General features: G+C 46.7%; 1 protein-coding gene and 1 long non-coding RNA gene across 3 annotated transcripts in view; both read left to right on the top strand.

Moving 5' to 3' along the window:
* LOC118946760 (mastermind-like protein 3) overlaps positions 1-24,000 on the top strand; it is a 231,003-nt gene that overhangs the window by 87,697 nt on the left and 119,306 nt on the right. The window contains 5 exon segments of the mRNA XM_090210029.1: positions 127-248; positions 250-349; positions 384-878; positions 4,009-4,496; positions 4,558-5,035. Of these exon segments, the coding sequence (XP_090066155.1) occupies positions 127-248; positions 250-349; positions 384-878; positions 4,009-4,496; positions 4,558-5,035 (1,683 nt within the window).
* On the top strand, positions 8,075-9,602 carry LOC149974973 (uncharacterized). 2 transcript variants are annotated; one of them, XR_016488760.1, is made up of 3 exons: positions 8,075-8,834; positions 9,110-9,355; positions 9,405-9,602. It is a non-coding gene; the product is annotated as an uncharacterized LOC149974973 (long non-coding RNA). The 2 variants fall into 2 exon arrangements; XR_016488759.1 differs by lacking the exon at positions 8,075-8,834 and adding an exon at positions 8,897-8,990.

A 24,000-nucleotide genomic window follows, 5' to 3' on the forward strand; every position in this document is an offset into this window, starting at 1 on the left:
AATAGGCTCTGACTTGGGAAATGTGCAGGTACAGGTGTTGTCCCAGGACGTTTTCACACGCTAACATATCTTCTGATCATCAGATCCAAAATGGCCTCTGACACTTCCTGTTTCCCTGTCCCACAGCTCCAGGAGACGGTGAAGAGGAAACTGGACAGCGCACGCTCGCCCCTCAATGGTGACCAGAACGGGATCTGCGACGGGAGCTATTCCCCGACCACCAAGAGGTTACGAAAAGACGGACCAGGATTGGGCGGATCTTAACTTTTCTCCCTGGCCTCCCCAACAACGCCCCCCCATTTCCCCGCTCCACCAGATGGACATCAAGCCCTTACTGGGAGTCACCGGAATCTGACAACCCCAGCGTCAACAACAACAACAACGTGAATGTCAACAACTGTAACTCCGGTCCCGGCAGCAATGGTAGCCATGGCAACCACCCTGGCAGCGGCTTGGGCTCAGGTCGCCCGGCTGACGTCAAGCTCAACGGCGATCTCCCCAACGTCAAGCTCAACGGTTCCTTAGACCTGGAGGACGGCTTCGGACTCCTCAAAGACCTGAAACAGGAGCCGCTCGACGACGGGGGAGGGATCGAGTCGTCGGACACGTCCTTGTCCAATCAGAACAAGCTGTTTTCGGACATCAACCTGAATGACCAGGAGTGGCAGGAGCTGATTGATGAGCTGGCCAATACGGTGCCGGAAAACGACATGCAGGACCTCTTCAATCAAGACTTTGAGGAGAAGAAGGAAGAGCGAGATCCCAGGCCGGCCAATCAGACCCCGGTACCGCAGGACCCGCCTCCCATGGCCACAGTGGCTCATCAACAGACGAACCAAGCGCAGGGGGCGGCACAAGTCCCCATGGGTTCCCCACAGGTACCGTTTGGCTTGGTTGATTAGGGGTTCACACCCTATTGTTCTTTATAGCGTTACTCACTCTCACCTTTTCTCTCTGTTTCTCCTCTTCTCTCTCTCACCTTTTCTCTCTCTGTTTCTCCTTCTCTCTCTCTCACCTTTTCTCTCTCTGTTTCTCCTCTCTCTCACCTTTTCTATCCTCTGTTTCTCCTCTGTCTCTCTCTCACCTTTTCTCTCTGTTTCTCCTCTGTCTCCTCTCTCTCACCTTTTCTCTCTCTGTTTCTCCTCTTTCTCCTCTCTCTCTCACCTTTTCTCTCTCTGTTTCTCCTCTTTCTCCTCTCTCTCACCTTTTCTCTCTCTGTTTCTCCTCTTTCTCCTCTCTCTCACCTTTTCTCTCTGTTTCTCCTCTCTCACCTTTTCTATCTCTGTTTCTCCTCTGTCTCCTCTCTCACCTTTCTCTCTGTTTCTCCTCTGTCTCCTCTCTCTCACCTTTTCTCTCTGTTTCTCCTCTTTCTCCTCTCTCTCACCTTTTCTCTCTGTTTCTCCTCTCTCCCTCCTCCCTCTCTCGCCCTCTCTCGCTCTCTCTCTCCTCTCTCACACCTTTTTTCATCCTCCCTCTCTCTCTCTCACCTTTTCTCTCTCTCATTCTCCTCTTTCTCCTCTCTCTTACCTTTTCTCTCTGCTTCCTCTCTTTCTCCTCTCTCACCTTTTCTCTCTGTTTCTCCTCTGTCTCCTCTCTCTCTCACCTTTTCTCTCTGTTTCTCCTCTGTCTCCTCTCTCTCACCTTTTCTCTCTGTTTCTCCTCTTCTCTCTCTCTCCACCTTTTCTCTCTCTGTTTCTCATCTTTCTCCTCTCTCTCTCACCTTTTCTCTCTGTTTCTCCTCTTTCTCTCTCTCTCTCACCTTTTCTCTCTGTTTCTCCTCTCTCACCTTTTCTATCTCTGTTTCTCCTCTGTCTCCTCTCTCACCTTTTCTCTCTGTTTCTCCTCTGTCTCCTCTCTCTCACCTTTTCTCTCTCTGTTTCTCCTCTTTCTCCTCTCTCTCACCTTTTCTCTCTGTTTCTCCTCTCTCTCCTCCGTCTCTCGCCCTCTCTCGCTCTCTCTCTCCTCTCTCACACCTTTTTTCTCTCATTTTCCTCTCTCTCTCTCTCTCACCTTTTCTCTCTCTCATTCTCCTCTTTCTCCTTCTCTCTACCTTTTCTCTCTGTTTCTCCTCTTTCTCCTCTCTCTCACCTTTTCTCTCTCTGTTTCTCCTCTTTCTCCTCTCTCACCTTTTCTCTCTCTGTTTCTCCTCTTTCTCCTCTCTCTCACCTTTTCTCTCTCTCTGTTTCTCCTCTTTCTCCTCTCACCTTTTCTCTCTTTCTCTGTTTCTCCTCTTCTCTCTCTCACCTTTTCTCTCTGTTTCTCCTCTTTCTCCTCTCTCTCACCTTTTCTCTCTGTTTCTCCTCTTTCTCCTCTCTCTCACCTTTTCTCTCTCTGTTTCTCCTCTCTCCTCTCTCTCTCGCCCTCTCTCGCTCTCTCTCCTCTCTCTCACACCTTTTTTCTCTCATTCTCCTCTCTCTCTCTCTCTCTCACCTTTTCTCTCTCTTTCTCTCTCTCCCTCTTTCTCTCTCACCCTTCTCTCTTTCTCCTCTCTCTCTCTTTCTCCTCTCTCTCTCCTCTCTCACCTTTTCTCTTTCTCTCTCTCTCTCTCTCTCTCGCCCGCTCTCGCTCTCCCTCTCGCTCTCTCTCTCCTCTCTCACACCTTTTTTCTCTCCTCCTTTCTCTCTCTTTCTCACCTTTTCTCTCTCTTTCTCCTCTCTCCTCTCTCTCCTCTTTCTCTCTCACCTTTCTCTCTCTCTCGCTCTCTCTCTCTCTCTCTCTCTCTCTCACATTTTCTCTCTCTCTCCCTCTCTCTCTCAGCTTCATTAACCTGTAGTGACACCCCATCCCGTGAAAGGGATCGTTGTCATTATCTGACACTAATTAGCAACGGACATAAATCTTCCTAGAAAATATTCCTGTTCATGAAAATCACAAGTGAAATATATTGGAACACAGCTTAGCCTTTTTGTTAATCACCCTGTCATCTCAGATTTTCAAAATATGCTTTACAGCCAACGTGACACAATCATTTGTGTAAGTTTATCATAGCCTAGCATAGCATTATGCCTTGCTAGCAGCTTGTCACGGAAATCAGAAAAGCAATCAAATTAAATAGTTTACCTTTGATGAACTTCGGATGTTTTACTCTACGAGACTCCCAGGTAGACAGCCAAAGTTCATTTTTTCCCAAAATATTATTTTTGTAGGCGAAATAGCTCCGTTTCTTTTTCACGTTTGGCTGAGAAATCGCCCGCGGGGAAATTGCGGTCACCACAACGCCGAAAAATATTCCAAATTAGCTCCATAATATCGACAGAAACATGGCAAACGTTGTTTAGAATCCATCCTCAAGGTGTTTTTCTAATATCTAATTATCTATTCGATAATATATCCGTCGGGACAATTCTTTTCTACTAGGACCGATTGGAGTAATGGCCACCTCTGTATTTTACTCGAGAATCTCTCTCGGAGCCACCATGTGACCACTTACGCAATGAATAGCCTACGGCTATTCTTCAACAGAAATGCGTAAAACTACATAACAATGCTGTAGACACCTTGGGGAATACGGAGAATAAGTAATCTTGGTTGATAGCCCATTCACTGCTCAATAGGGACGCATTGGAATGCAGTGCTTTCAAAACATGGGGTACTTCCGGATTGGATTTTTCTATCCAAAGCTGTCAATTATACGCATAGTCTAGCATCTTGTCCTGACAAAATATCCTGTTTAAAACGGGTACGTTTTCTCCAAAATGAAAATACTGCCCCCTAGTACCAAGAGGTTAAGTGTTCCCTTTATTGTTTTGAGCAGTGTATATATATTTATTATTATTATTATTATTATTATTATTATTATTATTTATTTATTTTGAATGTGATGTGATGTGATTATGATGTGTTTGAATGTGATGTGATGTGATGTGATTATGATGTGATTGAAATGTGATTGTGCCTCTACTGCCTGTGATTACAGTATGTTGTCCATGTTACTCTGGTATATGAAATGTAGCTGTTTTCTGTAATGTAATGATTTCTAAATAACCAAATGAAATGGCCTCTCCTCAGGTCCGGCCGTCGTCTTCGGGCCCTCAGTTTGCCACCGCCGCCAACGGAACACCGCCCCAGCAGCCTTTGCAGCAGTCCCCACAGGTCGCCATGGCCTCAGGCTCCCCTCTCCCCAACTGTGTGGCCCGGTCGCCGCAGACGCCCACCCAGGCCCAGACGCAGGCCGGCCCCAGACCAGGGAATGGATTTATGATGAACCCAGGCCAAGGTGTGGGCCAGGCGGGTACAGGATCCAATGGCCCTGGAGTCCCCACTGGAATTCAAGGGCCTGGGCCGGTGACCTCTGAACTGTCGCCTGCTGAGCAACTGAAAGCGATGGCGGCACAGCAGCGCGCTAAGCTAATGCAGCAGCAGAAACAACAGCAGCAACAGCAGCAGGCTAACTGGTCCCCAGCCGGAGCTCCAACCAGCCCCTACGCCTCTGCTCCTTTCAACCAGCAGGACAAGCCCAACAGCCCGATGATGTACCCACCTCAAGCCTTCAACCAGCAGGACAAGCCCAACAGCCCGATGATGTACCCACCTCAAGCCTTCAACCCTGGCCAACAGGGCCCCCCTGGTGGCTGGGATGACCTCGAGCAACGGCCCCAAAGCTCCCATGAACAACTACCTCCCTCAGAACCCCCACAACCACATGGGCATGATAAGTCAACAACAACAACAGACAAACAACATGGGCACCCAACAGAACACCCTCTCTAAACAACAACAACAACAACTACAACAACAGCAAACGGCAGCCATGTTGTCCTACAGCAACACAAAGCCGCTGAGTCACTTCAGCACGATGGGGGTCGATCACATGGGGCAGAGGATGACCCCGCCCATGGGATCACAGGTCAAGAACCCCATGATGCCCCCATACATGCAGCAGGGAGGGGTGCAGGGGGCGGGGCCGGGCCAGACCCAGGGACCAATCCCGGGCCAGACGGCTCACCTCAGCGAGGAGCAGAAGAGGATGTTGCTGATGAAGCAGAAGGTGCTGAACCAGAGCATGCCCTACAGCGCCATGCAGCCCCACGGACAGGTAGGACGGATGCCATTTTGGATCTGTTGCAGGCTTTGTAATGTGGAATTGGTGAAACTGGAGCAGAAACCCCATTTTGGCTCTGGTTTAGTTTGTGTGGCGCTTTTTACTGTGTGTGATTGGTGATTCTGGTTTACAGGTAGTCACTTTGTGTAGAGCTTTTTACTGTGTGGGATTGGAGCACCATTATGGCTCTGGTTGTTTTTCTGGGTACACTTTTTACAGTGTGAATAGTGGTGATTACTGTGCAGAACGGGAGCCATCTTGTCTTCTGGTTGAGCTTCGTACAATGTGGAATTGGTGAAACTGGTGTCCATTTTGGTTCTGTTTATTGTCCTGTAATGGTTCATTGTACAGGGTGGATTGAGAAATGGAAGTCCCATTTGCAACGCTGAGACAAGCATCTCAGACAGCGATGCTCTCAACACAAGGCCTCAACAGTTCTGGTTATTGTTTGGCCTTGAGAGAGGAGAGCTAGCTGGTGAAAACACATCTCTCTCTGTCTGTCTCTCTCCTCTGTCTACTGTAACTACTGTAGCTGTGTGTAGATCCAAACAGTAGTTGAGAGAGGAGAGCTAGCTGGTGAAAACACATCTCTCTGTCTGTCTCTCTCCTCTGTCTACTGTAACTACTGTAGCTGTGTGTAGATCCAAACAGTAGTTGAGAGAGGAGAGCTAGCTGGTGAAAACACATCTCTCCTGTCTGTCTCTCTCCTCTGTCTACTGTAACTACTGTAACTGCGTGTAGATCCAAACAGTAGTTGAGAGAGGAGAGCTAGCTGGTGAAAACACATCTCTCTCTGTCTGTCTCTCTCCTCTGTCTACTGTAACTACTGTAGCTGTGTGTAGATCCAAACAGTAGTTGAGAGAGGAGAGCTAGCTGGTGAAAACACATCTCTCCTGTCTGTCTCTCTCCTCTGTCTACTGTAACTACTGTAACTGTGTGTAGATCCAAACAGTAGTTGAGAGAGGAGAGCTAGCTGGTGAAAACACATCTCTGTCTGTCTCTCTCCTCTGTCTACTGTAACTACTGTAACTGTGTGTAGATCCAAACAGTAGTTGAGAGAGGAGAGCTAGCTGGTGAAAACACATCTCTCTGTCTGTCTCTCTCCTCTGTCTACTGTAACTACTGTAGCTGTGTGTAGATCCAAACAGTAGTTGAGAGAGGAGAGCTAGCTGGTGAAAACACATCTCTCCTGTCTGTCTCTCTCCTCTGTCTACTGTAACTACTGTAGCTGTGTGTAGATCCAAACAGTAGTTGAGAGAGGAGAGCTAGCTGGTGAAAACACATCTCTCCTGTCTGTCTCTCTCCTCTGTCTACTGTAACTACTGTAGCTGTGTGTAGATCCAAACAGTAGTTGAGAGAGGAGAGCTAGCTGGTGAAAACACATCTCTCCTGTCTGTCTCTCTCTCCTCTGTCTACTGTAGCTGTGTGTAGATCCAAACAGTAGTTTACATTTTTCAGTCAGGAATCCAGTTTTAAAAATGAGCCCAAGGTGAGACGATCTGTCTCTCTCTCTAACTGACAGTTCGTCATGGAAACATTCTGATTCTAGAACCTTGATGATTTTTTAAACTCCTAGAAGGAGCAGCGTTGGAGGCGCAAGATAAAATGGCGCCGGACGGGCGGTTGCCCCAGTAACAGGCTACAGTAGCACTGGCAATAGGAAAATGGTGAAAGGTATTGATGTCTTCGCACCACAGCAGCGTCTTCTTCTCCCTCTCTCCTCCCTCCTCTTCCTCTCCTCCCTCCCTGATAGTCTATTGGTTGGTCATTTAGGGCGCCGACGCTAGGCTTAACGAATCCGTACTTCATATCCCCATCCGTCACAGTTGAGCTCAGATGGGAGTGCCTCTCCCACTACTAGGATAGCGGCTAGCTGGGGCTATTTGTTTGGCTAACCTAGCCTGGTGGTTAGCGTAGCAGCTGGCTACTCAATAGGGTGTCAATCCATCACAGCTTGATAATGATAAGGCGCTAAAACCAACCTCAGGTATCGAGCTCTGCTGTTGAGCTGCCATGTAGTTAGTAGCTAGCGGTTAAGGGTTGGTTAGCTTGCTAAATGCTAATGCTAATACTATGTTGAATGCAAAGTGACTGTGTCTGAGTGGAAGTCTTTGTGTTTGTGTTAGCTAAACGGTGTGTTTGTGTGTGCTTCAGAAGGAGTGTGTGCTTCAGAAGGAGTGTGTGCTTTAGAAGGAGTGTGTGCTTCAGTGTGTTATCAAGAGGAGAAGAGGCGAGCGGCAGTTTAACGTGGCGCTGGCCCTTTAAGAGGAGGGGATAAACCCATTAGCTCATGACCAGTGAATTACTGTCATTAGAGATGGAGGTGTGTGTACACCCTCTGCTTCCTTCTCTCTCTCTCCCTCTCTCTCCCTTTAAACAGACACTCCCCCTCTCTCGCCCCCTTTAAACAGACACACTCTCTCTCTCCCCCTTTAAACAGACACTCCCCCTCTCTCTCCCCCTTTAAACAGACACACTCTCTCTCTCTCTTTCCCTTTAAACATACACACTCTCTCTCTCTCTCTCTCTCCCTCTCTCTGTCTCTCTCTCTCTCTCTCTCCCCCTCTCTCTCTCTCTCTCTCTCTCTCTCTCTCTCTCCGTCCCTCTCTCTCTCTCTCTCTCTCTCTCCGTCCCTCTCTCTCTCTCTCTCTCCCTCTCTCTCTCTCTCTCTCTCTCTCTCTCTCTCTCTCTGTCTCTTTCTCTCTCTCTCTCTCCTCTCTTGTTCATGATATGCCTACAGTCACCCACTCCTCCTCTTCCCCCTATGCCAGCAGCACTCAGCACCAATAAAGAAGCTGATTTATTAAGATTGGGGCCTTTGCAGGAGAGAAACTGAGAGAGAGGAGGAGGAGAGAGGGACTGAAACAGAAAGAGACTGAGGGAGAGGAGAGAGGAGAGAGGTACTGAAACAGAAAGAGACTGAGGGAGAGGAGAGAGGGACTGAAACAGAAAGAGACTGAGGGAGAGGAGAGAGGGACTGAAACAGCAAGAGACTGAGGGAGAGGAGAGAGGGACTGAAACAGAAAGAGACTGAGGGAGAGGGAGAGGAGAGAGGGACGGAAAACGAAAGAGACTGAGGGAGAGGAGAGAGGGACTGAAACAGAAAGAGACTGAGGGAGAGGAGAGAGGAGAAAGGGACTGAAACAGAAAGAGACTGAGGGAGAGGAGAGAGGGACTGAAACAGAAAGAGACTGAGGGAGAGGAGAGAGGGACTGAAACAGAAAGAGACTGAGAGAGAGGAGAGAGGGACTGAAACAGAAAGAGACTGAGGGAGAGGAGAGAGGGACTGAAAACGAAAGAGGACTGAGGGAGAGGAGAGAGGGACTGAAACAGAAAGAGACTGAGGGAGAGGAGAGAGGAGAGAGGGACTGAAACAGAAAGAGACTGAGAGAGAGGAGAGAGGAGAGAGGGACTGAAACAGAAAGAGACTGAGGGAGAGGAGAGAGGGACTGAAAACGAAAGAGACTGAGGGAGAGGAGGGAGGGACTGAAACAGAAGAGACTGAGGGAGAGGAGAGAGGGACTGAAAGAGACAGAGACTGAGGGAGAAAGAGACTGAGGGAGAGGAGAGAGACTGAAAGAGAAAGAGACTGAGGGAGAGGAGAGAGGGACTGAGGGACTGAGGGAGAGGAGAGAGGGACTGAGGTAGAGGAGAGAGGGACTGAGGGAGAGGAGAGAGAGACTGAAAGAGGAAAGAGACTGAGGTAGAGGAGAGAGGGACTGAGGGAGAGGAGAGGGACTGAGGGAGAGGAGAGAGGAGAGAGAGACTGAAAGAGAAAGAGACTGAGGGAGAGGTTTATATTAAGGAAAGCAGGATAATAGGAGATAGAGACTGAGGGAGAGGAGAGAGGGGACTGAGGGAGAGGTTTATATGAAGGAAAGCAGGATAATAGGAGATAGAGTGGATGTAGACTGAAGAAGCAAAGAGCAAGAAAGAGACTGAGGGAGAGGTTTATATTAAGGAAAGCAGGATAATAGGAGATAGAGACTGAGGGAGAGGAGAGAGGGACTGAGGGAGAGGTTTATATTAAGGAAAGCAGGATAATAGGAGATAGAGACTGAGGGAGAGGAGAGAGGGACTGAGGGAGAGGTTTATATGAAGGAAAGCAGGATAATAGGAGATAGAGACTGAGGGAGAGGAGAGAGGGACTGAGGGAGAGGTTTATATGAAGGAAAGCAGGATAATAGGAGATAGAGACTGAGGGAGAGGAGAGAGGGACTGAGGGAGAGGTTTATATGAAGGAAAGCAGGATAATAGGAGATAGAGTGGATGTAGACTGAAGAAGCAAAGAGCAAGAAAGAGACTGAGGGAGAGGTTTATATTAAGGAAAGCAGGATAATAGGAGATAGAGACTGAGGGAGAGGAGAGAGGGACTGAGGGAGAGGTTTATATGAAGGAAAGCAGGATAATAGGAGATAGAGACTGAGGGAGAGGTTTATATGAAGGAAAGCAGGATAATAGGAGATAGAGACTGAGGGAGAGGAGAGAGGGACTGAGGGAGAGGTTTATATGAAGGAAAGCAGGATAATAGGAGATAGAGACTGAGGGAGAGGTTTATATGAAGGAAACAGGATAATAGGAGATAGAGACTGAGGGAGAGGAGAGAGGGACTGAGGGAGAGGAGAGGGACTGAGGGACTGAGGGAGAGGTTTATATTAAGGAAAGCAGGATAATAGGAGATAGAGACTGAGGGAGAGGAGAGAGGGACTGAGGGAGAGGTTTATATGAAGGAAAGCAGGATAATAGGAGATAGAGACTGAGGGAGAGGTTTATATGAAGGAAAGCAGGATAATAGGAGATAGAGACTGAGGGAGAGGTTTATATGAAGGAAAGCAGGATAATAGGAGATAGAGACTGAGGGAGAGGTTTATATGAAGGAAAGCAGGATAATAGGAGATAGAGACTGAGGGAGAGGTTTATATGAAGGAAAGCAGGATAATAGGAGATAGAGACTGAGGGAGAGGTTTATATGAAGGAAAGCAGGATAATAGGAGATAGAGACTGAGGGAGAGGTTTATATGAAGGAAAGCAGGATAATAGGAGATAGAGACTGAGGGAGAGGTTTATATGAAGGAAAGCAGGATAATAGGAGATAGAGACTGAGGGAGAGGTTTATATGAAGGAAAGCAGGATAATAGGAGATAGAGACTGAGGGAGAGGTTTATATGAAGGAAAGCAGGATAATATGAGATAGAGACTGAGGGAGAGGTTTATATGAAGGAAAGCAGGATAATAGGAGATAGAGACTGAGGGAGAGGTTTATATGAAGGAAAGCAGGATAATAGGAGATAGAGACTGAGGGAGAGGTTTATATGAAGGAAAGCAGGATAATAGGAGATAGAGACTGAGGGAGAGGTTTATATGAAGGAAAGCAGGATAATAGGAGATAGAGACTGAGGGAGAGATTTATATGAAGGAAAGCAGGATAATAGGAGATAGAGACTGAGGGAGAGGTTTATATGAAGGAAAGCAGGATAATAGGAGATAGAGACTGAGGGAGAGGTTTATATGAAGGAAAGCAGGATAATAGGAGATAGAGACTGAGAGAGAGGTTTATATGAAGGAAAGCAGGATAATAGGAGATAGAGACTGAGGGAGAGGTTTATATGAAGGAAAGCAGGATAATAGGAGATAGAGACTGAGGGAGAGGTTTATATGAAGGAAAGCAGGATAATAGGAGATAGAGACTGAGGGAGAGGTTTATATGAAGGAAAGCAGGATAATAGGAGATAGAGACTGAGGGAGAGGTTTATATGAAGGAAAGCAGGATAATAGGAGATAGAGACTGAGGGAGAGGTTTATATGAAGGAAAGCAGGATAATAGGAGATAGAGACTGAGGGAGAGGTTTATATGAAGGAAAGCAGGATAATAGGAGATAGAGACTGAGGGAGAGGTTTATATGAAGGAAAGCAGGATAATAGGAGATAGAGACTGAGGGAGAGGTTTATATGAAGGAAAGCAGGATAATAGGAGATAGAGACTGAGGGAGAGGTTTATATGAAGGAAAGCAGGATAATAGGAGATAGAGACTGAGGGAGAGGTTTATATGAAGGAAAGCAGGATAATAGGAGATAGAGACTGAGGGAGAGGTTTATATGAAGGAAAGCAGAATAATAGGAGATAGAGACTGAGGGAGAGGTTTATATGAAGGAAAGCAGGATAATAGGAGATAGAGACTGAGGGAGATGAGAGAGGGACTGAGGGAGAGGTTTATATGAAGGAAAGCAGGATAATAGGAGATAGAGACTGAGGGAGAGGTTTATATGAAGGAAAGCAGGATAATAGGAGATAGAGACTGAGGGAGATGAGAGGGACTGAGGAGAGGTTTATATGAAGGAAAGCAGGATAATAGGAGATAGAGACTGAGGGAGAGGTTTATATGAAGGAAAGCAGGATAATAGGAGATAGAGACTGAGGGAGAGGAGAGAGGGACTGAGGGAGAGGTTTATATGAAGGAAAGCAGGATAATAGGAGATAGAGACTGAGGGAGAGGTTTATATGAAGGAAAGCAGGATAATAGGAGATAGAGACTGAGGGAGAGGAGAGAGGGACTGAGGGAGAGGTTTAAATGAAGGAAAGCAGGATAATAGGAGAAAGAGACTGAGGGAGAGGTTTATATGAAGGAAAGCAGGATAATAGGAGAAAGAGACTGAGGGAGAGGTTTATATGAAGGAAAGCAGGATAATAGGAGAAAGAGACTGAGGGAGAGGTTTATATGAAGGAAAGCAGGATAATAGGAGATAGAGACTGAGGGAGAGGTTTATATGAAGGAAAGCAGGATAATAGGAGATAGAGACTGAGGGAGAGGTTTATATGAAGGAAAGCAGGATAATAGGAGATAGAGACTGAGGGAGAGGTTTATATGAAGGAAAGCAGGATAATAGGAGATAGAGACTGAGGGAGAGGTTTATATGAAGGAAAGCAGGATAATAGGAGATAGAGACTGAGGGAGAGGTTTATATGAAGGAAAGCAGGATAATAGGAGATAGAGACTGAGGGAGAGGTTTATATGAAGGAAAGCAGGATAATAGGAGATAGAGACTGAGGGAGAGGTTTATATGAAGGAAAGCAGGATAATAGGAGATAGAGACTGAGGGAGAGGTTTATATGAAGGAAAGCAGGATAATAGGAGATAGAGACTGAGGGAGAGGTTTATATGAAGGAAAGCAGGATAATAGGAGATAGAGACTGAGGGAGAGGTTTATATGAAGGAAAGCAGGATAATAGGAGATAGAGACTGAGGGAGAGGTTTATATGAAGGAAAGCAGGATAATAGGAGATAGAGACTGAGGGAGAGGTTTATATGAAGGAAAGCAGGATAATAGGAGAAAGAGACTGAGGGAGAGGTTTATATGAAGGAAAGCAGGATAATAGGAGATAGAGACTGAGGGAGAGGTTTATATGAAGGAAAGCAGGATAATAGGAGATAGAGACTGAGGGAGAGGTTTATATGAAGGAAAGCAGGATAATAGGAGATAGAGACTGAGGGAGAGGTTTATATGAAGGAAAGCAGGATAATAGGAGATAGAGACTGAGGGAGAGGTTTATATGAAGGAAAGCAGGATAATAGGAGATAGAGACTGAGGGAGAGGTTTATATGAAGGAAAGCAGGATAATAGGAGATAGAGACTGAGGGAGAGGTTATATGAAGGAAAGCAGGATAATAGGAGAAAGAGACTGAGGGAGAGGTTTATATGAAGGAAAGCAGGATAATAGGAGATAGAGACTGAGGGAGAGGTTTATATGAAGGAAAGCAGGATAATAGGAGATAGAGACTGAGGGAGAGGTTTATATGAAGGAAAGCAGGATAATAGGAGATAGAGACTGAGGGAGAGGTTTATATGAAGGAAAGCAGGATAATAGGAGATAGAGACTGAGGGAGAGGTTTATATGAAGGAAAGCAGGATAATAGGAGATAGAGACTGAGGGAGAGGTTTATATGAAGGAAAGCAGGATAATAGGAGATAGAGACTGAGGGAGAGGTTTATATGAAGGAAAGCAGGATAATAGGAGATAGAGACTGAGGGAGAGGTTTATATGAAGGAAAGCAGGATAATAGGAGATAGAGACTGAGGGAGAGGTTTATATGAAGGAAAGCAGGATAATAGGAGATAGAGACTGAGGGAGAGGTTTATATGAAGGAAAGCAGGATAATAGGAGATAGAGACTGAGGGAGAGGTTTATATGAAGGAAAGCAGGATAATAGGAGATAGAGACTGAGGGAGAGGTTTATATGAAGGAAAGCAGGATAATAGGAGATAGAGACTGAGGGAGAGGTTTATATGAAGGAAAGCAGGATAATAGGAGATAGAGACTGAGGGAGAGGTTTATATGAAGGAAAGCAGGATAATAGGAGATAGAGACTGAGGGAGAGGTTTATATGAAGGAAAGCAGGATAATAGGAGATAGAGACTGAGGGAGAGGTTTATATGAAGGAAAGCAGGATAATAGGAGATAGAGACTGAGGGAGAGGAGAGAGGGACTGAGGGACTGAGGGAGAGGAGAGAGGGACTGAGGGAGAGGTTTATATGAAGGAAAGCAGGATAATAGGAGATAGAGACTGAGGGAGAGGTTTATATGAAGGAAAGCAGGATAATAGGAGATAGAGACTGAGGGAGAGGTTTATATGAAGGAAAGCAGGATAATAGGAGATAGAGACTGAGGGAGAGGTTTATATGAAGGAAAGCAGGATAATAGGAGATAGAGACTGAGGGAGAGGTTTATATGAAGGAAAGCAGGATAATAGGAGATAGAGACTGAGGGAGAGGTTTATATGAAGGAAAGCAGGATAATAGGAGATAGAGACTGAGGGAGAGGAGAGAGGGACTGAGGGACTGAGGGAGAGGAGAGAGGGACTGAGGGAGAGGTTTATATGAAGGAAAGCAGGATAATAGGAGATAGAGACTGAGGGAGAGGTTTATATGAAGGAAAGCAGGATAATAGGAGATAGAGACTGAGGGAGAGGTTTATATGAAGGAAAGCAGGATAATAGGAGATAGAGACTGAGGGAGAGGTTTATATGAAGGAAAGCAGGATAATAGGAGATAGAGTGGATGTAGACTGAAAGAGAAGGGAACGAAATGGAGAGAGATTTTGTGAGAGAGAAGGAGAGGATGTGAAAGACCGAGGAGAACGAGGCAGGAAAGGGAGGATTGGGAGGGAAACAGAAAGGTGTGTAGACCACCTACCCGTTATTCATATTGCTGTGTGTTTTTACATATGTTGTCCCACTCGACCCTTGAAATGAAACCGGTCTTTAAAGAGTTCTACGGGTCCAGACGGTCTATCAAACAGCACCGGGCTTATCGGACTGACTCACATGGAAAAGAAACATGTTTGTGTGTCGGGGAGGGGTTGATGTTGGCAGTGTTTATCTCCTCCCACGGCCCCCTGGGTAAAGCCGTGTGTATGCTTGTCTTTGATGGTGTGTGTGTGTGTTGCAGGAGGGGTAATATTAGCACTGTCATCTCACAGGTGGCTGGGTTAGAACCCTATCTCTCTCTGTGTGTGTGTGTGTGTGTGTGTGTGTGTGTGTGTGTGTGTGTGTGTGTGTGTGTGTGTGTGTGTGTGTGTGTGTGTGTGTGTGTGTGTGTGTGTGTGTGTGTGTGTGTGTGTGTTGCAGGAGGGGTAATAATACCACTGTTTATCCCCCACAGCGCCACTGTGTATATCCCTGGGTAGACGCTGGTGTGTGTGTTGGCTCACAGGTGGCTGGGTTAGACCCCTTTTTCTCCGTGTGTGTACGATGTGTGTGTGTGTTTACGGTGTGTGTACGGTGTGTGTGTGTAAGCTAATCCTGTTAGCAGCTGTTTAGAGAGACTTCAGCCTGGCTCTTCAAAAGCTCGTTAGTCAAGCTTTAATTGTCGTCGGCTCCCTCGCTTTGCATATCACCATGACGCTAATTTATGCTCCGTCGGCGGCACGGTTACCGTGGCGGTGGTGCCTGGCTGGCAGGCTGTCGCCGTGGAAGCGGCTAGGTGGGGGTTAGAGAGAGATATGGTGTGTGTGTGTGTGTGTGTGTGTGTGTGTTTTGGGTTGGGCTGGGTTGAAGCAAGATAAATGTGTGTGGGTGGGTCTCTTAGGCTGTGATCTGAATAATGATTGGTTGAAATGAGATTGACAGGTGTGGAGATCTCTGGAGAGCTGGTGTCATCCAATTAAATGGGAGCGAGGTGTGTGTGCCTCTCTCTAGTGAAAGTGGTGTGTGTGTGTGTGTGTGTGTGTGTGTGTGTGTGTGTGGGTTTACATGCCTGAGTTGTGTGTTATTTACGCATTTTTGTTCTTTCACATTTGACGCATGGTAGGTGGGTTCGACGACGTGTGTGTGGTTGTGTGTGGTTGTGTGTGTGTGTGTGTGTGTGTGGTTGTGTGTGTGTGTGTGTGTGTGTGAACCCCACATTGTGACTGCAGGCGGTACTGCTGCCACTGCTAGTGCTAATAGCCCTGTGAGTCACGGCACACACACACACACACACACACTGCAAACAAACAGACACATACACGGTCACTCAAACACCCACAGGCACACACCAGCCCCCCTCCCTGCCCCTCTTCCTCTCTCTCTTTCTCTCTCTGTGGTGAGGTCTATTTCACCCATCAGTCTCTCCTCTCTTCCCTCTTCATCCCTCTCTTTTGTTATCTCCCCCTCCGAGCGCACCTCCTGCTGCCCTCATCCAGAGCCGAAGTTAAACACACACACACACACACACACACACACACACACACACACACACACACACACACACACACACACACACACACACACACACACACACACACCACCTTCACTAGAGAGAGAGGTGTAAAAAAAAGGCAGACTGAGAGAAAGAGATCACCCCATCGCTCTGCTTCTCTCCCCTCCCCCCTACTCTCGTTATCTACAAGAGCTGGATATTACCTTCTCTTCCTCTCTCCCTCCCTCTCTCTCTCCCTCCCTCTCTCCCTCCCTCTCTCCCTCCCTCCCTCTCTCTCCCTCCCTCTCTCTCTCCCTCCCTCTCTCTCTCCCTCCCTCTCTCTCTCCCTCCCTCTCTCTCTTCCTCCCTCTCTCTCTCCCTCCCTCTCTCTTCCTCTCTCCCCTTCCCACTCCTTATTATCTCCTTCCCCTCTCTCTCTCTCTCCCTCCCTCTCTCTCTCCCTCCCTCTCTCTCTTCCTCCCTCCCCTTCCCACTCCTTATTATCTCCTTCCCCTCTCCCTCTCTTTCTCTCTCCATCTCCGTTTGCCTCTCTCTGCCCCCCTTCCTCCTTGGTGCTCTCTCTCTTTCTCTCTCTCCCCACACGTGTCAGGGCTTGAGCTGAGCTGCTCTCAGATCCTGTTGAGAGCCTCAGAGGAGAACGAGGGAGGAGGGAGAGGAGGAGGAGGAGGGGGCAGGCAGGGGAAGGCTGTGTTCCGTCATGTTCTCTGCTGCACTGGCTTCCTGCTAACACTGACACCAGACTAACTGTCTCTCTCCTCATTCCTCTCTTCTCCTTTCTTTACCCTTCCTCCTTTTCCCCCTCCTCTTTACCCTTCTTTTTCCTCCTGCTCTCTCTCTCTCTCCTCTCTTCCTTCCATCTCTTTAACCAGTCCTACTCCTCCTGTTCTCTCTCTCTCCTCTCTTCCCTCCATCTCTTTAACCAGTCCTACTCCTCCTGTTCTCTCTCTCTCTCCTCTCTTCCCTCCATCTCTTTAACCAGTCCTACTCCTCCTGTTCTCTCTCTCTCCTCTCTTCCCTCCATCTCTTTAACCAGTCCTACTCCTCCTGTTCTCTCTCTCTCCTCTCTTCCCTCCATCTCTTAAACCAGTTCTACTCCTCCTGTTCTCTCTCTCTCCTCTCTTCCCTCCATCTCTTAAACCAGTTCTACTCCTCCTGTTCTCTCTCTCTCCTCTCTTCCCTCCATCTCTTTAACCAGTCCTACTCCTCCTGTTCGCTCTCTCTCTCCTCTCTTCCCTCCATCTCTTAAACCAGTTCTACTCCTCCTGTTCTCTCTCTCTCCTCTCTTCCCTCCATCTCTTTAACCAGTCCTACTCCTCCTGTTCTCTCTCTCTCCTCTCTTCCCTCCATCTCTTTAACCAGTCCTACTCCTCCTGTTCTCTCTCTCTCCTCTCTTCCCTCCATCTCTTTTACCAGTCCTACTCCTCCTGTTCTCTCTCTCTCTCCTCTCTTCCCTCCATCTCTTTAACCAGTCCTACTCCTCCTGTTCTCTCTCCTCTCTTCCCTCCATCTCTTTAACCAGTCCTACTCCTCCTGTTCTCTCTCTCTCTCCTCTCTTCCCTCCATCTCTTTAACCAGTCCTACTCCTCCTGTTCTCTCTCCTCTCTTCCCTCCATCTCTTTAACCAGTCCTACTCCTCCTGTTCTCTCTCCTCTCTTCCCTCCATCTCTTTAACCAGTCCTACTCCTCCTGTTCTCTCTCTCTCTCCTCTCTTCCCTCCATCTCTTTAACCAGTCCTACTCCTCCTGTTCTCTCTCCTCTCTTCCCTCCATCTCTTTAACCAGTCCTACTCCTCCTGTCCTCTTTCTCTCTCCCTCTCTTCCCTCCATCTCTTTAACCAGTCCTACTCCTCCTGTTCTCTCTCTCTCCTCTCTTCCCTCCATCTCTTTAACCAGTTCTACTCCTCCTGTTCTCTCTCTCTCCTCTCTTCCCTCCATCTCTTTAACCAGTCCTACTCCTCCTGTTCTCTCTCCCCTCTTCCCTCCATCTCTTAAACCAGTTCTACTCCTCCTGTTCTCTCTCTCTCCTCTCTTCCCTCCATCTCTTTAACCAGTCCTACTCCTCCTGTTCTCTCTCTCTCCTCTCTTCCCTCCATCTCTTTAACCAGTCCTACTCCTCCTGTTCTCTCTCCTCTCTTCCCTCCATCTCTTTAACCAGTCCTACTCCTCCTGTTCTCTCTCTCTCCTCTCTTCCCTCCATCTCTTTAACCAGTCCTACTCCTCCTGTTCTCTCTCCTCTCTTCCCTCCATCTCTTTAACCAGTCCTACTCCTCCTGTTCTCTCTCTCTCCTCTCTTCCCTCCATCTCTTTAACCAGTCCTACTCCTCCTGTTCTCTCTCTCTCCTCTCTTCCCTCCATCTCTTTAACCAGTCCTACTCCTCCTGTTCTCTCTCTCTCCTCTCTTCCCTCCATCTCTTAAACCAGTCCTACTCCTCCTGTTCTCTCTCTCTCCTCTCTTCCCTCCATCTCTTTAACCAGTCCTACTCCTCCTGTTCTCTCTCCTCTCTTCCCTCCATCTCTTTAACCAGTCCTACTCCTCCTGTTCTCTCTCCTCTCTTCCCTCCATCTCTTTAACCAGTCCTACTCCTCCTGTTCTCTCTCTCTCCTCTCTTCCCTCCATCTCTTTAACCAGTCCTACTCCTCCTGTTCTCTCTCTCTCCTCTCTTCCCTCCATCTCTTTAACCAGTCCTACTCCTCCTGTTCTCTCTCCTCTCTTCCCTCCATCTCTTTAACCAGTCCTACTCCTCCTGTTCTCTCTCCTCTCTTCCCTCCATCTCTTTAACCAGTCCTACTCCTCCTGTTCTCTCTCTCTCCTCTCTTCCCTCCATCTCTTTAACCAGTCCTACTCCTCCTGTTCTCTCTCTCCTCTCTTCCCTCCATCTCTTTAACCAGTCCTACTCCTCCTGTTCTCTCTCTCTCTCCTCTCTTCCCTCCATCTCTTTAACCAGTCCTACTCCTCCTGTTCTCTCTCCTCTCTTCCCTCCATCTCTTTAACCAGTTCTACTCCTCCAGTTCTCTCTCTCTCCTCTCTTCCCTCCATCTCTTTAACCAGTCCTACTCCTCCTGTTCTCTCTCTCTCCTCTCTTCCCTCCATCTCTTTAACCAGTTCTACTCCTCCTGTTCTCTCTCCTCTCTTCCCTCCATCTCTTTAACCAGTCCTACTCCTCCTGTTCTCTCTCCTCTCTTCCCTCCATCTCTTTAACCAGTCCTACTCCTCCTGTTCTCTCTCCTCTCTTCCCTCCATCTCTTTAACCAGTCCTACTCCTCCTGTTCTCTCTCCTCTCTTCCCTCCATCTCTTTAACCAGTCCTACTCCTCCTGTTCTCTCTCCTCTCTTCCCTCCATCTCTTTAACCAGTCCTACTCCTCCTGTTCTCTCTCCTCTCTTCCCTCCATCTCTTTAACCAGTCCTACTCCTCCTGTTCTCTCTCCTCTCTTCCCTCCATCTCTTTAACCAGTTCTACTCCTCCAGTTCTCTCTCTCTCCTCTCTTCCCTCCATCTCTTTAACCAGTCCTACTCCTCCTGTTCTCTCTCTCTCCTCTCTTCCCTCCATCTCTTTAACCAGTTCTACTCCTCCTGTTCTCTCTCCTCTCTTCCCTCCATCTCTTTAACCAGTCCTACTCCTCCTGTTCTCTCTCCTCTCTTCCCTCCATCTCTTTAACCAGTCCTACTCCTCCTGTTCTCTCTCCTCTCTTCCCTCCATCTCTTTAACCAGTCCTACTCCTCCTGTTCTCTCTCCTCTCTTCCCTCCATCTCTTTAACCAGTCCTACTCCTCCTGTTCTCTCTCCTCTCTTCCCTCCATCTCTTTAACCAGTCCTACTCCTCCTGTTCTCTCTCCTCTCTTCCCTCCATCTCTTTAACCAGTCCTACTCCTCCTGTTCTCTCTCTCTCCTCTCTTCCCTCCATCTCTTTAACCAGTTCTACTCCTCCTGTTCTCTCTCTCTCTCCTCTCTTCCCTCCATCTCTTTAACCAGTCCTACTCCTCCTGTTCTCTCTCCTCTCTTCCCTCCATCTCTTTAACCAGTCCTACTCCTCCTGTTCTCTCTCCTCTCTTCCCTCCATCTCTTTAACCAGTCCTACTCCTCCTGTTCTCTCTCCTCTCTTCCCTCCATCTCTTTAACCAGTCCTACTCCTCCTGTTCTCTCTCTCTCTCCTCTCTTCCCTCCATCTCTTTAACCAGTCCTACTCCTCCTGTTCTCTCTCTCTCTCCTCTCTTCCCTCCATCTCTTTAACCAGTCCTACTCCTCCTGTTCTCTCTCTCTCCTCTCTTCCCTCCATCTCTTTAACCAGTCCTACTCCTCCTGTTCTCTCTCTCTCCTCTCTTCCCTCCATCTCTTTAACCAGTCCTACTCCTCCTGTTCTCTCTCCTCTCTTCCCTCCATCTCTTTAACCAGTCCTACTCCTCCTGTTCTCTCTCCTCTCTTCCTTCCATCTCTTTAACCAGTCCTACTCCTCCTGTTCTCTCTCTCTCCTCTCTTCCCTCCATCTCTTTAACCAGTCCTACTCCTCCTGTTCTCTCTCTCTCTCTCCTCTCTTCCCTCCATCTCTTTAACCAGTCCTACTCCTCCTGTTCTCTCTCCTCTCTTCCCTCCATCTCTTTAACCAGTCCTACTCCTCCTGTTCTCTCTCTCTCTCCTCTCTTCCCTCCATCTCTTTAACCAGTCCTACTCCTCCTGTTCTCTCTCTCTCCTCTCTTCCCTCCATCTCTTTAACCAGTCCTACTCCTCCTGTTCTCTCTCCTCTCTTCCCTCCATCTCTTTAACCAGTCCTACTCCTCCTGTTCTCTCTCCTCTCTTCCCTCCATCTCTTTAACCAGTCCTACTCCTCCTGTTCTCTCTCCTCTCTTCCCTCCATCTCTTTAACCAGTTCTACTCCTCCTGTTCTCTCTCTCTCCTCTCTTCCCTCCATCTCTTTAACCAGTCCTACTCCTCCTGTTCTCTCTCCTCTCTTCCCTCCATCTCTTTAACCAGTCCTACTCCTCCTGTTCTCTCTCCTCTCTTCCCTCCATCTCTTTAACCAGTCCTACTCCTCCTGTTCTCTCTCCTCTCTTCCCTCCATCTCTTTAACCAGTCCTACTCCTCCTGTTCTCTCTCCTCTCTTCCCTCCATCTCTTTAACCAGTTCTACTCCTCCTGTTCTCTCTCCTCTCTTCCCTCCATCTCTTTAACCAGTCCTACTCCTCCTGTTCTCTCTCCTCTCTTCCCTCCATCTCTTTAACCAGTCCTACTCCTCCTGTTCTCTCTCTCTCCTCTCTTCCCTCCATCTCTTTAACCAGTCCTACTCCTCCTGTTCTCTCTCTCTCTCCTCTCTTCCCTCCATCTCTTTAACCAGTCATACTCCTCCTGTTCTCTCTCCTCTCTTCCCTCCATCTCTTTAACCAGTCCTACTCCTCCTGTTCTCTCTCTCTCCTCTCTTCCCTCCATCTCTTTAACCAGTCCTACTCCTCCTGTTCTCTCTCCTCTCTTCCCTCCATCTCTTTAACCAGTCCTACTCCTCCTGTTCTCTCTCTCTCTCCTCTCTTCCCTCCATCTCTTTAACCTGTCCTACTCCTCCTGTTCTCTCTCTCTCTCCTCTCTTCCCTCCATCTCTTTAACCAGTCCTACTCCTCCTGTTCTCTCTCTCTCTCCTCTCTTCCCTCCATCTCTTTAACCAGTCCTGCTCCCCTGTGCTTAGTATTAGTTCTACTCCACTAAACCTGATCAATACAAGATCAACACACACCAACAAATCCAACTGCATCAGCAGAGAGCAGTGGGAGGGAAAGTGATTGCTGGTCCCCCCCCCCCCCCTTCAACTCCCCCGTTAAATGTGTTTGGTTTGCTCCGGCGGTGCCAGAGAAAACACACTGAGACAAACCATCTTTACACACCTCGGGGGGTGTTAATGGAGGGTCGATACTCAGCTCAACAACAGGCTATTTTTAAATATTAGTAGTGGGAGGCTGTTATTATATATTATTATGGAGGCAGTTATTTTATAGTAGTGGGAGGCTGTTATTATATAGTAGTGGGATGCTGTTATTATATAGTAGTAGGGAGGCTGTTATTATATAGTAGTGGGAGGCTGTTATTATATAGTAGTAGGGAGGCTGTTATTATATAGTAGTGGGAGGCTGTTATTATATATTATTATGGAGGCTGTTATTATATAGTAGTGGGAGGCTGTTATTATATAGTAGTAGGGAGGCTGTTATTATATATTATTAGGGAGGCTGTTTTTATATAGTAGTGGGAGGCTGTTATTATATAGTAGTGGGAGGCTGTTATTATATAGTAGTGGGAGGCTGTTATTATATAGTAGTGGGAGGCTGTTATTATATAGTAGTAGGAGGCTGTTATTATATAGTAGTGGGAGGCTGTTATTATATAGTAGTGGGAGGCTGTTATTATATATTATTAGGGAGGCTGTTATTATATAGTAGTGGGAGGCTGTTATTATATAGTAGTGGGAGGCTGTTATTATATAGTAGTAGGGAGGCTGTTATTATATAGTAGTGGGATGCTGTTATTATATAGTAGTAGGGAGGCTGTTATTATATAGTAGTGGGAGGCTGTTATTATATAGTAGTAGGGAGGCTGTTATTATATAGTAGTGGGAGGCTGTTATTATATATTATTATGGAGGCTGTTATTATATAGTAGTGGGAGGCTGTTATTATATAGTAGTAGGGAGGCTGTTATTATATATTATTAGGGAAGCTGTTTTTATATAGTAGTGGGAGGCTGTTATTATATAGTAGTGGGAGGCTGTTATTATATAGTAGTGGGAGGCTGTTATTATATAGTAGTGGGAGGCTGTTATTATATAGTAGTAGGAGGCTGTTATTATATAGTAGTGGGAGGCTGTTATTATATAGTAGTGGGAGGCTGTTATTATATATTATTAGGGAGGCTGTTATTATATAGTAGTGGGAGGCTGTTATTATATAGTAGTGGGAGGCTGTTATTATATAGTAGTAGGAGGCTGTTATTATATAGTAGTAGGGAGTAGGGAGGCTGTTATTATATAGTAGTAGGAGGCTGTTATTATATAGTAGTAGGAGGCTGTTATTATATAGTAGTGGGAGGCTGTTATTATATAGTAGTGGGAGGCTGTTATTATATAGTAGTAGGAGGCTGTTATTATATAGTAGTGGGAGGCTGTTATTATATAGTAGTGGGAGGCTGTTATTATATATTATTAGGGAGGCTGTTATTATATAGTAGTGGGAGGCTGTTATTATATAGTAGTGGGAGGCTGTTATTATATAGTAGTAGGAGGCTGTTATTATATAGTAGTAGGGAGTAGGGAGGCTGTTATTATATAGTAGTAGGGGGCTGTTGTTATATAGTAGTAGGAGGTTGTTATTATATAGTAGTGGGAGGCTGTTATTATATAGTAGTGGGAGGCTGTTATTATATAGTAGTAGTGGGAGGCTGTTATTATATAGTAGTAGGGGGCTGTTATTATATAGTAGTGGGAGGCTGTTATTATATAGTAGTAAGGGGCTGTTATTATATAGTAGTGGGAGGCTGTTATTATATAGTAGTGGGAGGCTGTTATTATATAGTAGTAGGAGGCTGTTATTATATAGTAGTAGGAGGCTGTTATTATATAGCAGTGGGAGGCTGTTATTATATAGTAGTGGGAGGCTGTTATTATATAGTAGTAGGAGGCTGTTATTATATAGTAGTAGGAGGCAGTTGTTATATATTATTATGGAGGCAGTTGTTATATAGTAGTGGGAGGCTGTTATTATATAGTAGTGGGAGGCTGTTATTATATAGTAGTAGGAGGCTGTTATTATATAGTAGTAGGGGGCTGTTATTATATAGTAGTAGGGAGGCTGTTATTATATAGTAGTGGGAGGCAGTTGTTATATAGTAGTGGGAGGCTGTTGTTATATAGTAGTGGGAGGCTGTTGTTATATAGTAGTGGGAGGCTGTTATTATATAGTAGTGGGAGGCTGTTATTATATAGTAGTGGGAGGCTGTTATTATATAGTAGTAGGGAGGCTGTTATTATATAGTAGTAGGGAGGCTGTTATTATATAGTAGTGGGAGGCTGTTATTATATAGTAGTCTCCTCCCCTTCATCTTTAACCTGTCTCCTCCCCTTCATCTTTAACCAGTCTCCTCCCCTTCATCTTTACCCTGGTCTCCTCCCCTTCATCTTTAACCTGTCTCCTCCCCTTCACCTTTAACCAGGTCTCCTCCCCTTCACCTTTAACCAGGTCTCCTCCCCTTCATCTTTAACCTGTCTCCTCCCCTTCATCTTTAACCCGTCTCCT

The sequence above is a fragment of the Oncorhynchus mykiss genome, chromosome 19 (genome assembly GCF_057628025.1).
Source record: "Oncorhynchus mykiss isolate SJ-2025 chromosome 19, ASM5762802v1, whole genome shotgun sequence".
In the NCBI taxonomy this organism is placed as follows: domain Eukaryota; kingdom Metazoa; phylum Chordata; class Actinopteri; order Salmoniformes; family Salmonidae; genus Oncorhynchus; species Oncorhynchus mykiss.